The following is a 16,250-nucleotide window of genomic DNA, read 5'->3' on the forward strand; positions in this document are numbered from 1 at the left end:
CCAGCTTGGGGACAGTAGAGTGACTTTGAAGTTGTGCTGCTTCAGGAGGAGAGAGAGTCACTCTGGCTAATTAGTTGTCCTTATCCCAACAGCAGCAGCCGCCACCACCAGCTCACTGGCTCAGAGGGAGAACAGAGCAGGCATCAACAGCAACTACCAACTGCTGCATGCTAAAGATACCCTCCTCCCTTGGATAGTTGTTAGTGCTAGCGGCTAGCAACAATTTAACTCACCCCGAGACTAAACTGCGGATTAGAGAAGTTGCTCCACTCAGCATAATGGTAGGTAATACAGGATGAAATGTGGCACAGTGGTTCCTCTGCTCTTATGGAAACTTGTCAGATGGTGGTCTTATTAACTGCAATGGCCACACTCTGGTCAATATCAACCATATGATTTTCAGTGCTTTAACCCAGATGATTGGAAACATAGCAATAAGAGGCTCATGGTTTTTTAATGCATAGGGCAGTTGCACTTTGCTCTTCAGGCCGAGAGGAGCCATTCACAGGGGAATGTAATATATGAGGAGGAATACAGGGTAAGGTCAATATCATATAAGCACTTTATTAAACACTTCATTTAAGTAATTAAAGTAGCTCTTAGAGACTCGTAAGAGATTGAAGGTTTTTTTTTGTTTTTTCTTTAGCATAACCCATCTTTATGGTGATATACTATAAAATAATGCAAATAATGTATAAAGCAAAATTAAAGTTACTCCCTGTCTGTGTACAAAGGTTCTTCTCAACACATAAGTCTAAATATGATTTCTGAGATGTTTGTAAATTTGTTGTAGAAAAAGCTAGAAAAGAGACTAAAAGAAGATATATATCTGTTGTTGCCAGCATGGATTTAAGAATATGTGGCTCATTATTGTTTTTTTTTTTTTTTTTTTTTTTTAATGGTATGTAGAGCCATTTTTGAAGGTTACAATTGTTAACATTTAATATTTAATAAGTAAATAATTTATTTTCTACTCTACATTAAATTACCATTAATTTGGTTGGTTATGTTTTCTGTTTTGCTAGTTTAGTTTCAATTCTTTATGTTTTTGCTTGTTTGTTTGATTGTTTGCATTTTTATTTTTCCTATATTGAACGCTGGGTAGCTTAATTTGTTCTGTAGGACAGGCATTAATATAAGCATGCTTCTGCCTGTGCCTTTTCAGTCACTAACCTGTTGGTAATGTTTGTAGTGTTGACAGTGGTTGTATTATGTGATGACTGAATAAAGACTTTCATCATTATCTCCTTCATATGTGTGATCGGTTTCTTTCATGTTTTATTTCAGTTTCTGCAGATGTGCTGACCGTGTCTGAATGTCACATTAACAGTGTGAGACAATATACTTGTGCCTAACAGGATATGTGAGTAGAGATGTGATGTACCCACTAAGGTTTCTGTGTTATCTTGTCTCAGCAGGGTTTCTCACAGTTTGTCCATCTCTCTCCTAAGTATTACCCTCCCTCCCTGCATTTCCTAACCTCATGGCCCTGCAGCATAGAGACATGGCAGGCAGAGCTAGAGAGGGCTGGCTGAGATTCTGAAACATTAACTACTCCCTCGGGACACGGGGACACGCTCACACATAAAGTGTTGGTTCTGGGCTTCACTTACTGGATTAGATCTTCATATTCTTTCCACCCTGTTCCATTCAGTTTGGCCTCGGTGTCTGCTGACACACTGTCATATGTGCACATACTGTGTATTCTCTTTCTTTCTGTTTTCCTCTCATCATTTGAAACATGACAGTCAGTCACTTCCTACAGACAGAGACTCTCATTATTATTCATATAACTCCATTGCTAGGTTTTCTGCTTGTAAAAAAAAAAAAAAAGAAAAAGAAAAACACTGAGCTGCACTTGCTCTTTGAAGTAGTCAAGGCTCATTCCCCAGTTACAAACTGACATAAAGTTCATAGACAAATTCATTATCCAAGACAATTCAATGTCTTTCTGGTCCGTGGTGTCGTAGCCCGTGGGGCTGTGGACTAAAAAGTTCAACAGTAGTTATATAAAGTTCAATACAGTGAGTGGAGGAAAGACTTATCTACAGATATGCTGAGACAATTAATTCAACCCGTCTCCTCGCCTTCACAGACCTCTGACTCCCAAGGCCAGTCAGAGGAAGGACAGACGTAGAAGGATGTCGTGTGTCATGGTGGAATGTGTTAGAGCACATATTAATATATGAATGTGTCTTGAACACACATGTACACACTACATTATGAGCTCTTGTGGTAAATAGATGCATGTTAACTATATACTTAAGCATATATAGGTGTCCTTAGTAGTGGTGGACACACACACACACACACGCACACACACCTGTCCAGGAGAATCAGATTCTCCCCTAATGGCACCGCAGGGACCCGAGACATTAGCATATTAAAAGGTGACATTTCACAGTCTGAGCCTAGCAGTAGAGTGCAGCCCGATCACTCTGACAGTGTGACAGCCACACAGGAAGGCTGCAGAATAGACACATAGAGTGTGGAGTGCAACATAATGGGAATATGTGAGGCTCCTGGATTTGAATCAGAAAACACCTGTCCAGCCAAGACAAGAACTTCTGCAAGGAGAACCGGATGTGTAATCTTACAGTGCTGGTGACACCGCTGTTATGTCTAATGTGCCCCAAAACTGGAATAAATGTAGAAGAATATTACAGGCAACACACACCTGTTTTATACAAGCATTCCTTTTAACAACACAAGCCCACAGCAGTAGACACACATGCAGACAAACCTTTAAGCTTCTCAACAAATAAACTACCAAGTTAGAAAAAAGCGTGGGCTATTTTATTCAATTTTAAGTTTAACTATAAATATATATTTAACAATATTCCTAAAATGATGATATTATCATTTTGGCATGCGCTCCGACGACTGACAAAATTAAATTGTGCCTCTTTTGTGAGAGAACTCCATTGTGTCTGACTCTCACATAATTAAATCTCTCTAAGCACATACAGTACATGACCAGAATACATGCACACACACACACACACACACACACACACATGCATGTCAGTAGCCAACAGTTGAGAGACGTGCGACAATGGCTGAGTTCAGTAATTGGTTCTGAACTGCAGCTTCAGCGAAACCCTTGGTCCTGTCGGAAACCTGTCAGTGTTTGGCATCTGTTCGTTTTCTTTTACAGGGCAGAACGGTCCGAAACACCTGGGATTGGACATTATCACACTCTCTTCCTCTTTGCTGTCACATGTTCCAGAGGCTACTTCTGCTATAACAAATAAGAGTTTTGTCAGCACGGAGGCAACAGAAATGACCTGCACTTTCCTTGTGAGATGTTGAGCTGCATGATGAGCCAAATAAGGAATAAAAATAGGGCTACCTCCAAAGCAGGACAGCAGTGATGGAGAAAGAATTAGGGGGGAGACACTGACACAGCAAGATTCTGATTAATACGGACTGTTTATCAAGCCGCTGTATGTGAGCAGGGAGAGCTTTTCATCTACAGTTTAATGATGCTGCCTCAGATGTGATATAAAAAGAAGGGATTTTCCATTTGCAGATAGCCTGTTACGGTGAGCAAACCCATCCACTTTGGGCTCATAAGCAAGCAATTACAGCATGGTTCCCTGTGCATGTGTCCTGTAGCAGACAATTTGTTTGGTTGCGTTGTCTTTTTTTCTTTCATTCTCCATATTCTTTACATCTATTCTATCCATGCAAGTGACCATTTTTCTAGCATAGCAGTTATAAACACACAACTAAGCAGGAACAGAAGAAATACGCCTAGCAGTATTTTTACAGTATCCTTCCCAAAAGGGACTATGTTGGTAACTAGAGAAAAGAGTGTGGAGAAATGTTTACTTTCACTTTTGGAATAGTTACAACTAAGGCTGCACGATATTGGAAAAAACTGACAGTACAATTTTTTGTAACTCTACAATATAAATTGCAATATGAAAAAATACTCAGGAGGCTATAACAGTTGCGTGGTGCCAACGTAAGTGGTCAAACAAATTAGTTGTGTTATGTCTAGTTGTAGCAACAGGTGGAAGGCACTGTCCACTGTCGCCACAGAACATGTGTTTCAGTATCATCCTTCTTGTAGCGGAAATAATTCCAGATAACTGACGTTACTTTTCTTTTTGGCACCAAGTCTTTGTTTTCAGTGATTTTCTCTTGTTCGTTGCACATTTTTCAATGTTGTTATGAGCAACTCTCTCCATGTGCAGGGGTGTGGTCTGCTTCGGCAAACTGATTAAGAACAATTGTGATTGGTGGGTGTTGGTCAGGTACCCAAGTTGAAATCAGATTAAAACACATTGAGTTCATTTGCCTCCTACATTGCAGGACCTGTGATGTGACTATTGCACACACGTACATCAATATGGCAATGCTCAAACTATATATTGTGCAGCTCTAGTTACAACTAAAGATATAGAACCCGGGTTTATCCAAACACCATGTTTTAAAGGGCATCTGTCACTAACACTCACTGTCCTATGATTCATTCACACGAGTTATTTAAGACGGCTTAGATGGCCTAACTGGCAGTCGGCTAGAATTTCATGTCAGAGAGGAACGCAAACACTTGGGAAGTAGGGTGGACACAAGCAGAACCAATGTGCAGGGTTTCCTCTATATACATTCAGCAGTGGCAAATTCTCAGCGCCGCCGCAAAAAGAAACAAAACACGACAACAGAGAGTATAACAGAGGCACAGAAGCCGGGTCGGACATTCAAAGCATTTTAAGTTTCACTGTCGGTTTTACATATGTTGCAGATTTGTGGAACAAAAAAGTCCACAGGTTCCTTTATACAAAATGTTTTTTATTCTTTAACTCAAGTTGGCAAAATCAAGTGAACCTGCTCCCCTTCTCCTTCACTGTGCTTCTGCTACAGTGTTATTGTGAGGTCATGTTCACAGCACCTCAGGGAATACTGTGAGGTGTTCAAAAGCACTCAGTAAATTACAGTGTTTGCCATAAACGAACACTGAACATTCAAAAATACATAACGTGGGGTGCCTGTTAATGCACAAATGACTGAATAATATTTTGTAGAAATGTCCTTTGTCTCACAGGTAGTTATGGAGCGCACCCCCTTCACTGGTCTCCTTCACTGTACCAAAAAAAATGTATTGAACCAAAGACCCCTGTACCGAAAATGTACAGAATTGAAATTTTTCTGTGCTGTTACACCCCTAGTCATAACTACTAATAAATTAGCTTATTCCCAAATATCCTGTAGATGTAATTCTGATTAACTTCTACATTAACTGATATTAACTAAGTGTGTGTTTTAAATCTATATACAAAAAAAGACTCTAAAAGAGTAAGGGCTGTGAACTTACCTTCATTAGTACTGACTCACTGAGCTTCTCACGGTTGACAATCTTTATGGCGACTTTCTGGCACGTTACACAGTGGACTCCAAGTTTGACCAATCCTGCAAAACACATGGGAAACATTTCATTAGGTTCGATGGGTTAAAAGCTGCTTAGATGTCTAATAATGAGGCAATATGTATTAAAGTGACACCGCAAAAGCATGCCGAAACATTTGAGATGTACTGAATACAAGTATCTGGTCAGCACATCAGTGGGAAGTTGACTATTGTATTATTGTAGCGGCTGCTGAATTAAAGTGGTGAGTGTGGAAAATAAAGAGTCTTTCCTGGATAACAGCTAATGTGCATTGACCACACTGATGTTAAATTATGTGACCTCATGTACACAGTTCTCGTAACAACTTCTAAAGTGTAGGCAGTTCCTTAAGTAAACTGCCCTCAGGGGTTTATTTGAGTCATAAAGAGAGTAAGTGAAAGGGCCATTTATGTTATTGATTGCTATAATGTACTAAACTGCTATAATGCAGTTGTGTTGAGTTAGCTAAAACACACAATAAAGTGCGGCGGTAACTCCAAAGACATTGCAAAAATAAAGATCCTTGCTATTATTGATGGATCATCATTGACCTGAGATGAAAAAAAAAAGAAAAACTGAAGTAACAGAGTAAGTTGGGTTGTCACATTTCTCTTATCCAACACTTTTTTCACAATCCAGTAAAAGTCATACATCATGGGGTGTTTATTACACTACACAAGCTAGTCCTGTTGTGAAAAGACACCAACGTTCTGCTCCACATTGGCATTAATGTTGAATTCATAAGTCACAAGTTAAAAATCATATGATTCGCTACACATCCAGATGTCCCCTATTTTGCCTCAGTTAACACCCCCTGGCAACTCTGGGCAGATAATTGCCTTCAAATACACAAGTACACAAGCAGGGATGTCCTGCAGAGTGTATAGTCACAGCGGAAAAATAATACTGTATTTGCAAGCATTTGATTCAGGGAAACCATGAAGAAAACATCAATCCATTTTCTTCAAGTATCAAAGAGCTGAACATGTGTTAGAAATAACTTTGCATGACATAGACAAACAAACTGAAACAAAACCATTCACTAATAAATATTGCTGGCAAAGATGAAAATGGTGAAATGAAGAAAGTACGTTTCTATAATATGCCCAAGACAAAAATTGTGCAGGTTCTGAAAGCAGGACGCTGGTGGAGAGAAGTAAAATAATGTCCTGCGGCAAACTGGCGGGCTGACATGAGCAAAACCTAAAACTAGAAGCGTGGGCTTTCTCTCTCTCTCTCTTTCTCTTGCAGGTTGATTTCGAAATGAACCAGCAAAAGAGGAGATTCAGGAAGCTATGAGGAGGTGGTGGAAAGCTGGAAAGTGTTCTGACGCCACAGAAACGTCAAAGTGGTGAGTGACTTGAAGGATGAATATTAGCACTGGCAACAAGAGAAAGGAGTGAAATATTATGGAAGTAAATAGGAAATACCACATTGAGGGAAAAAGAGTCTGAAAGTCAGGGATTGCACATTATTCAAATGACAGGCCACAGATAATTAAACAATAATCCAGAGCATTGTGTGGGAGTGAGGCTCTGGCATTCGGAGCTGAGGGGCCGCGGGGGCCGAGAGTAGAGACACATGGAGCGACAGAAGCATTAGGGACAGCGAGAGAAAAGACCGACAGAAAATGGAAGAGGGGAAAACAGAATGACAGAGAGAGGGAAAAAAAAAGAGATATATGTTGAAAGCAGTGAGATAAATATGTGAAATGATAAGGACAAAAGGATGAAACACGGGACTAGAAGAGGAAACAACAGACAAACCCATTAGCCCGTGATGGTAATCATATGTTAATGGCTGCTATACAGAAACTCATAAGTCATGATAAACACATTAAAGGAAAATATCTGCCTCCAAACACATGAAAAGTTAACTGGATTATTTGGCTCACAATCCATCTTCCTCCAGCGGCTTTTTGTAAGCGGAGTGTGCATTAGCAAGAGAGAAATATGCATGGAAACATAGCACATTATGATTTTACAACCACTTTGTGTATAGAAATGAACTCTTGCAAGGCAGTTAAGAATACAATACACAAGGACGGAAGACGTAAGCTTCTTTTATACCTTATACATAAAAATCACGGCTTAAAACTAATAGAACTATAATGGCAAATCGCTGCCCATGAACACTGCCCCATGTTGGCAATTTATCATCTTGGGACATATTACTGTACATCATTATTATTATTACATTGTACTTGGGTAGTGAACTTGGTTAATCGTGATAAAAAAATTTTTTAAAAAATCAGATTTTTTAGTGTAAACAGTTCCTCCCTACATGTAGTTCCAAAATGTGTAAATCTCATGATGTTGAAAACTCAATATCTTAGGAAGACTGAAATTGACACATGTTCACATGGACTCAAGGATGAACTGATTAGATTTCAATGGCCAAAAGTCAAGGTCGTAGTGACTATACCAACACGTTTTTGTCATTAACTGTTAGTAATTGAGAGACCTGCAAGAACACATTATGATTCAAGGACACTGAATTTATCTGATTGAACTTGCAGCTCTTGTTATTGCACATCTAAGTGTGCTTTTCCAAGGTCAGCATATCCTTGCATTCCTCCAATTTGATGTGTATTTGTGCACCATCTTAAATCCTTGTTAATACAGTACTAGACAAATTCTAATGTAACTCATAGTTTCAGCCATGTCTTAGCTCTGAGGCTGTTGGTCATGGTGTGCTGCTGTCTACACTCTTTGCTATGACCTCTGTCTTCCAGTTGGATCTGCAGACCAAGGTTCATAGACATATTCTGCCCAAACTATCTGTTTCTGTCTGCTTTAGGAGGGTGCATATGTGTGCCAGTTGTTATGTTGTCTTCAGGGTTTGGCACAGAATGAGGTTAGACGTATATTTACACTGTTTTTTTTTTTTTTCAATATTTTATTTTTATCTCCATATTTTACGATAGGCAAAATAAAAAAAATTAAAAAAAAAAAAAAAAAAAAAGACCACAACAATTAGAGCATCCAGGTTCAATCTCCAAACAAATGTATTTACACTATTTGACCATTGAGACACATCATGGATACTTTCTCCATTTTGTGTTTGTACTATATACAGCTCTTGAAAAAATTAAGAAACCACTGAAATTTCCTGTGAAATCAGTCTGTCTGTATGTATGACAGCCAGTCCATTCCTATGTCTGTTGAATTCCAACACAAGCACACTTTATTCTACTTAATAAGCACCTGAACCATGTCTTATTTAAGAAGAAGTAAAAACCACTACTGCAGCCATCCCTATCTTCTTGCAATAGGCAAAAACAGTGCTATTAGTACCGCAAAAGTAATTGGAATCAAAAAATAACTATTGAAAACTACTGGCCTTCTGCTCTGACAATGTTCCCAAACTCTGAGGACCGGTTCTTCTATCAGGTCAATACTCCTGGCCTCAGCTAGGTCAATAAAGGTGTGGATGACGGACCACCAGATGAAGACCCTGTCATGGCCAGCCCAATCTCCAGACCTGAACCCACTTTGAAAACTTCTGGGAGAAGATGGATGGTCACAAGCCATGGAACATTGCTGAGCTTCTTGAATTTCTCTGCAGGAGCTGCATAAAGTCATCCAACAGCAACGGTGGAGAAACAAGACACGTGAAAGCTGTCATTGAAAATCAGGGTTATTCCACCAAATATTGACGTCTGAACTTTGCCCAAGTTACAACATTAGTATTGTGTTGTGTAGAAATGAATATGAGTACTAAAACAAATAATGGGGTTTGAGATTCCAATGAGCTGTGATGTTCTGTAGTTTTGTAACTTATCGGATGGAAATGTCGTGGGAAACAACATATACTTGGTTAAGATACTTTTAGTGGTTGCAAAAAAGCTATTACAAGGAACTGGGGAAGGAGAGAACCACCAACACAGGACCAGTGGATCGCAATCATTGATGGAATATATACAATGGAAAGGGTGGCTCATAGACTGCGACTACAGGAAGCACAAATGGACAAAAAGTGGAATAAATGGACTGTTTACAGAGCGAAGAATGATGGAAAGACTGGATAAAAATGTGTTGAAATAGGTATATGTACCCAAGCAATGTTGGTTTGTTCGTTTTTTATTGTTTTGTCAGATATGTGTAAAAAAATTCAATAAAAACTTAAGTGACAAAAAAAAAAGAAATGAACATGAACTTGTTTTCTTTGCATTAATTGAGGTCTGAAAACATTGCATATTTTTGTTATTTTGACCATGTGACATGCTCTAAATAACAATATTTTTATTTGAAATTTGGGAGACATGTTGTCAGTAGTTTAGAGAATAAAACAAAAATGTTCATTTTACTCAAACACACATCTATAAATGGTAAAATCAGAGAAAGTGACCACTTTCTAGTGGTCTTATTTTTTTCCAGTTCTCACAACCTTGTTCCAATAAATGATTCCTGTGTAATATGTCCAGAGAGCCTTCTGAGAGTCTTCCTACACATGCGCACAGAAAAATTCCCCATCACCAAGTAAGCCCATGTTTACTTCACAATGTAATGAACTGTGGGTAATTTTCTGTAGCAAACAGGAAGTAGCCAACACTGGGATGCAACTCAAAGTCTGTGACACCATGAACTGGAGTTTGGGATCAGTCCTATGGTATATATCAAAAGACATAAGTTTGGGATGACCAGTTGGGATTATAATATTTTGGTTAACCTCTATTTTAATGATCCAAATCAATGACACCCCTCTCCCTTTCCTCTAGTGTTCTGTAAGCTATTGCAATACTCCCTGCGCCCCTTTACCCCCGTCTGTGATGCAGCCCCACAGAAAAGCCTCAGCTCAGAGTGAACACATTGACATGAGCCTGCAGTTGCGATGCTGGGGGGAGGGGTGTTTAGGAGATGCAGAGGAAGACACCAGGGTCTCGTCTGAATCTGGCTGGGCTGAGCAGGTAGTCTGCCTTTGAACAGAGCTTCAGACAGAAGGCTTTGAGTGAGAGCACAAAGGATCAGAGCCTCACAGGAGAAATACAGAGCAGATTACTTTTGCAGTTGTTCAGTCTCTGTGCATGATTGTGGTGTGAGCATATGGATTACATTCCATTTTAATTTGATATCTTGTAGTTGCATAATTCAAGAAGTAAAACAGTGGAATATGTGTGCACAGTGTGCTTAGTCGAAACTCGTATAAAGCTTTGTAGCAATGTTTGTATCTTCTCCCCGGAGAGAAGGGAGGCACTGTGTGTGACTAAGTGCTACAAGATAATTTATTAACTGAACCAGCAGCACAGAAATGTTGTCAAGTACTGTACACTTAAATAATTTTCACTAACACTCATATGGAAGACGATGGCTGTGCAGGTGACCCGTGCGAGTAACACCACTGAATCAGCAAGTGCATCGATCTCTCCTGTTCCTCACCCTCCTCCAAATCAATAGCATCAAAAGCTCTCGTCTTCACAACAATGTCAGAATAACGACACCGGCCAGGGACTTATGGACCGCAGGGGCCACCATTGACTGACCCCTAGCCTCCATCCCAAGTCTGCACTGTTTAGTTTCCATGAGCCCCTGTGATTAATGATCTAATGTGGATAGACTGCTGGAGGAGGGCAGAGAATGAGAACTTTGGTCCATGGCTCAGCGAGCATCACAGCTGAGTCGCACTTTGACTCAGTGTGTGGAAAACTAATTCATGACTTTAAAGTCATGGTTTCAAATTGGTCATGAATACAGTTCATAAAACATTCAATAAAAGCTGTGCTAATTGAGTCATCAGTGTAAGTTTTTTAGAACAAGAAGGAAAGAGAAAGTTTAGATATAAAGTCACAGAAACAAGAACGAAGGAAAAAATTAAACCTTTTTAATAAATAATCACCAATGGAAAGAGTTAATTAATAATAATGTGAACCAATAGTGGAAAAAAGTTCAAAAGCTGAGCAATATTCTGGCGGTGACTACCCTGCTCTGCATCACTGTATCATGTGCCAGATCGGGTTTGATAATGAGCTTTTGTCTCATTTCACTGTCTCTTCATAAGTGATTGCGTTTCATGTTATCACGACTGAACTTGCCGACATCTGCCGTAAAAAACATCTCTAATGGGCGTCAGGGTATATTCGTTATGGCAGCATCTATTTGAAGTTTTTGACAAAGCAACTTTTTGTAAAAGATGAAATGACACTTTCCTTTAGACCTTTGGATTAAAAGTATATATACATAACAGCACACGTGGATTCCAACACAAGACCACATATCTATCAACTGGTAGGTGCAAGTCATACTGTCCCTTATGCAATGCTTAAAAACAATGTGACATTTACTGCAGGTTGCAGAAGGCACAGCACCACCTCCTGTCCTATGGCCTTCTCTGTGCAAAGAAGCTCATTCTCCTGTTGTGGAAGTCAAAAGAGACACCAACTTTAAAGGCCTGAATAACAACAATAATGGATACCCTTCACTTAGAAAGGATTAGATACACACTTAATGACAAAACTGGAAGAATTTGAAAACATTTGGAAAGTAGTGATAGAAGGGCCAGACAGTTAAGATCCACTACATAAGCAAAAGTCCACAGCGTAGCAGTGCACCAATTTGTCTCAGTGGCTGTGGGGATGGGGAGGGGGGGTTGGAGGGGTGGGTGAGATGTCAATTGTGTGTGTGTTTTTGTTTTTTTCTCATTTTACCGATGTTTTCTTTTCATTTCCAACTGTGCATTTGTTATGTTGATATAAAAAATGAAGCATAATGTACCAACCAGGGATCTCAAATGTGTACTATGATAAGGCTTCGCATTAAAAGTATCTGAAACACATTTAGTGCAGGGTATACACATACTATGCATCATCATTTTATAGTCTCTCATGCTGTCAATAATCAGATCAGAAGAAAAATCATAGAACTCCTTAGCGCTAATGTATGATTTTCACTTGGGCAGATTATGTGAATCAGCTTTGAGGACTAAATTGAGTGCTGGGTATAACACTTTATTTACATCTATTGATTTGTGGGAGTTCCCTGTGGACCTTTGTAGGCAGTTTATGTCTGTTTTCCCTTAGAGCCGTTTAGCCTGACAGAGCAGCCAGAAAAGCTCCAGTCCAAGGCACAGACACCTTGTCTCCTCCTGCGTTAATTTGCGTAGAACTTCTGATTAAGCTTTCCAGAGCATGCTGATAAGTGTTTGATTTATCAGTGGGCAGTACTGGGACATCCCAGAAGGAACAGACAGACCCTTAGTGTGAGTCACATTTTCCCCTGGCTATTGAAGTAAGAACTGCAGGAAAGAGATGACAAGAACTCCCTTCCTGTATTCAGTGACTTTCTTTATGATGTCCATCTGCTTACCAGCACACATACATAGCTTTTTAATCTTTATCCTCCTCTCAATGTTGGCATCCATGCAGGTCAAGATCATTACAGGATATCTTAATTTCTGAAAATGACTACCAGAAGAGCAAGTGAAGGATAAAAAAAAGTACCTATCTTACTTTTAAATGTGATCTTTCAGAAGCCCTAAGCCAATGCCGGCAGATGGTAGTAGCTTATGCTGGCTTAGCTTTCACTCCCTGAGGCGTTGACTCTGAGAAGCTCGTTGCCCTTAGGCACAGATCTGTGAGCTGCTTTCCACTTCTGCTCTCTAACTGTGAATACTCAACACAGGGGCTACAGCTCTGCCCTGGGATCAGTGTTTGAAAGGAAACAATGTGCTATAAGAGTTTATTTCTCCAACTTCTTGTGGCCATATGGAAAGCCCCTCCAGCAGAGTATGGGAATCCCATCCACCAGGACAAAGGGCAGGACTTGAAGACCTCTCATTGACCACAGTAGCTTTATGTGACATGACATCCTCACCCTCTTAATCTCACTTTACATTAAGTGTGGGAATGTAGACAGTTGCACCATGGTGCATCCATAACACAAAATCTTTCCTATATTCGACATTTATGTCTCCACTTTCCTTTCCCTCTGTTTTGTTAACTTTATGTACTTGTCTTCCTCTTGTCTGTTGCTGCCCTCATTCAGTCTCTCCATCACTGCATTCTGACTCATTTCTCTCCTCTTTCCTCTCTTCATACTCTCATTTATCAACAAAAAAAAAGAGAGAAAAAGACGGAATATACAAGCAGAAAGCTGTTGAGTCACACTGTGCAAAAGGGAGACAGCATGTCGAAGATCAAACAATGCTCACTCACTACTCAATGAAGGCTCTCTGTCTGTCTTTCCCACCCCTTCTTTCCTCTTCCTTCATTCACTAAATCTCTCCACAATCCTTCCACCTCCTGTTTTGCTCTCTTTGCATTTTCAGTCAGCCGTGACGTTAGTCTACCCAGCCTGAATTCCCCTGCAACCCTCTAAACCCTACCAGCTAAGCAACAGCAACAACATCAGTAACAACAGAGGCCCAGACCAACAGAACAGCTTCAAACACAGGAAGAGCAGTTTAGCCCTGGAGTGCTGGAGCGCGGAGGAAGGCACACTGACGCATGCATACAGAAACTGTTTATTTGGCCTGTATGAAATAAGACATTCATTCAACAGCTCTTTTATAAGTAAACTCCCTGCACAGAACATGGATATCTTGGTAAATACAACAATATTAGTGCATAACTGAAAACACACATTTTATTTATCATTTTTATTTCTTGTTCCCAAATACTCTGAGAATTCTCTGAATTAGGTGGTTTGCTTTAAACCACTTCCTGAAGCTGCTGCTGAAGGGCATTTGTTACTTCATTAAAGTCATGTCCTCTGACAGTGAGTGCTTTGAATTTTAAGTGATATAGAGTCTGGGCCATTATTATTCCTGAATAATGTTGATTTACACCATTAGCTCTGGTTCAAATACAGTTTCTCTTCATCGGAAAGTTCAGACTATAAGAGTGCACTACATATAATTTATGTATTAGAGCTCCCTCAATCAAAACAGTAATAAAAGACCTAGTAGGAAATGACATTGTGAACTGCCATGGGATCATGGGGGTTTTCTTAGTACGCCTAGTGAAACTCTAACAAATCATGTTTACAGACACCTGTTTTATATTAACATCATGTTATTTTAATTTATTGAAATAGCTGCAAATTCAATGTCATATGCACATTAGTAAAAGGGATATAATGTTGTTGACAGGGGCTGAATTAACAGGCCAACACTGAATACAACCACATACTTGTCTGTATTTGAATACTGTTGGAAACTTAAAAAAATGTATTACAAAATACTGAGTTGCTTTCAGTCTGAAATGCTACATTACCATAACCAACCCTGACTTCTGTTTAGATTGCACAATACATAGATCTTACAATTACCAGCCTCTCAACATCAAATTGCTGATTAGTGCATATGACCTAAGTACAGCATTTTAAATCTAAAGTATTAATACAAATACACACACTCAAGCATCTGCACAGTCATACATATACAATATCTGGTAACTACAGTGTTGGCCAACAATGAGCCATAGGCTGATCTAGGCTACAGTAACATCTACAGAAGCAGTAGCTGCTCTCATATGTTTTTTTTTTTTTTTTTATTACAAAGAAAAAGAATACATCTGATTCCTGAAACAGTATATAACTGCATTTACATAACACAGGCCCAAGAACATCAACAGTGGTATGAGGTGATGACGCAAGGTGGCTTCAAGGCAGTAATCTATTTTTCACATCCAGAAACAAGCAAGAGAACAATTTTGAGCATCGCCCAAAGCTGGTGACTGAGCAATCCTCTAAGTTATCTAACAAGCTCTCTGACTGGTAGATATTAGAAACTCCACCCATCTCTGCATCACACTCATCAGCATGCAAACGTGAAAATATGCCCCCAGAAGTCGCATTGGTGGAAGAGGAAAGCTTTACAGTCTTTTCTGACAGTGAGGCAGACGAATCTCATTGCCAGAGGGACCGAGTGCATGACTTCAAAGCAAAAAAATAACTGACAGTTTGGACGGTCATATCTTTGAATGTCCAAGAAGTTCTTGGACTTTATGTTGCAAAAATATGGTGCAAATACAAATAATTTGTGCTATGCCAGTTTTGGGTATTTAATCCTTTCTGTCTGACATTCATACATCATCCTGTACCTAAACACTACTGTTTGAGTTTAATAAACAAATTTCTGCTGCTGCAATTGCCGTTAATGGAGAAGTTTTTTGGTCATTTGAGTCTTCCCATTAACTTGATCAGTGGCAGCGTTATCTCTCTTCTTTTGATTCTCTGTGCAGAGATGTCGTTGCAGATTCAAAATATTCCACTCTGAATTCCGGCCTGAAGTGACTGGAGGTCCAGCCACAGAGTGGAGCGAGAGTGACGCTGTCAGAGGAATGTTCTGCCCAAATCCCAAGCAAGAACATCAAAACACACGCAAATGAAGACATGGCAGGCAGATATGTGAGAGATGAGAGGAGTGATGGAAAGAACAAATAAAAAAAAAGAAGGTCACGACAATGAGGCCAGTGACAGGAAGATGGGCAAATACTGACAAGGATAAATAGAGAGATGTTGGGATAGACATAGTCAAAACATGTAGAGAAAGTGGGGCCTAGGAGGGCGGGGCAGGGAGACTCAGATCTATTTTTAATGCCTCTGACTGGGGATCAGCAAAAGGAATGTATAATTACAGCCTCATGAATAATGCAAGCAGGCTTCTTTTAATTAGCCACACCAGGCCTACTGCAGTAACAGCAGACGCGACAAACACATGTGTGTGTGCACGTACATACACAGACCTATCCACAGTATATTTATGTACACACACTAACAGATGCAAAGCCTAAACAAAATGTCATTAACGGTGTGCATGTGTGTGCCATTTTAAAAACATGTGTGTGCATGCTAAACATGTACTTATACACTCCTCGTGGGAGACAAGAGTCAAATGAAGAGGCGAAATGATGAGCTAA

The 16,250-nt window shown here is 39.7% G+C and overlaps 1 protein-coding gene across 1 annotated transcript in view; it reads right to left on the bottom strand.

The window, feature by feature from the left end:
• The window catches only part of brsk2a (BR serine/threonine kinase 2a), a 202,212-nt gene that overhangs the window by 72,918 nt on the left and 113,044 nt on the right, over positions 1-16,250 (bottom strand). Inside the window, 1 exon segment of the mRNA XM_030137601.1 lies at positions 5,324-5,418. Within this exon segment, the coding sequence (XP_029993461.1) occupies positions 5,324-5,418 (95 nt within the window).

Source organism: Sphaeramia orbicularis, chromosome 6 (genome assembly GCF_902148855.1).
Source record: "Sphaeramia orbicularis chromosome 6, fSphaOr1.1, whole genome shotgun sequence".
NCBI lineage: Eukaryota > Metazoa > Chordata > Actinopteri > Kurtiformes > Apogonidae > Sphaeramia > Sphaeramia orbicularis.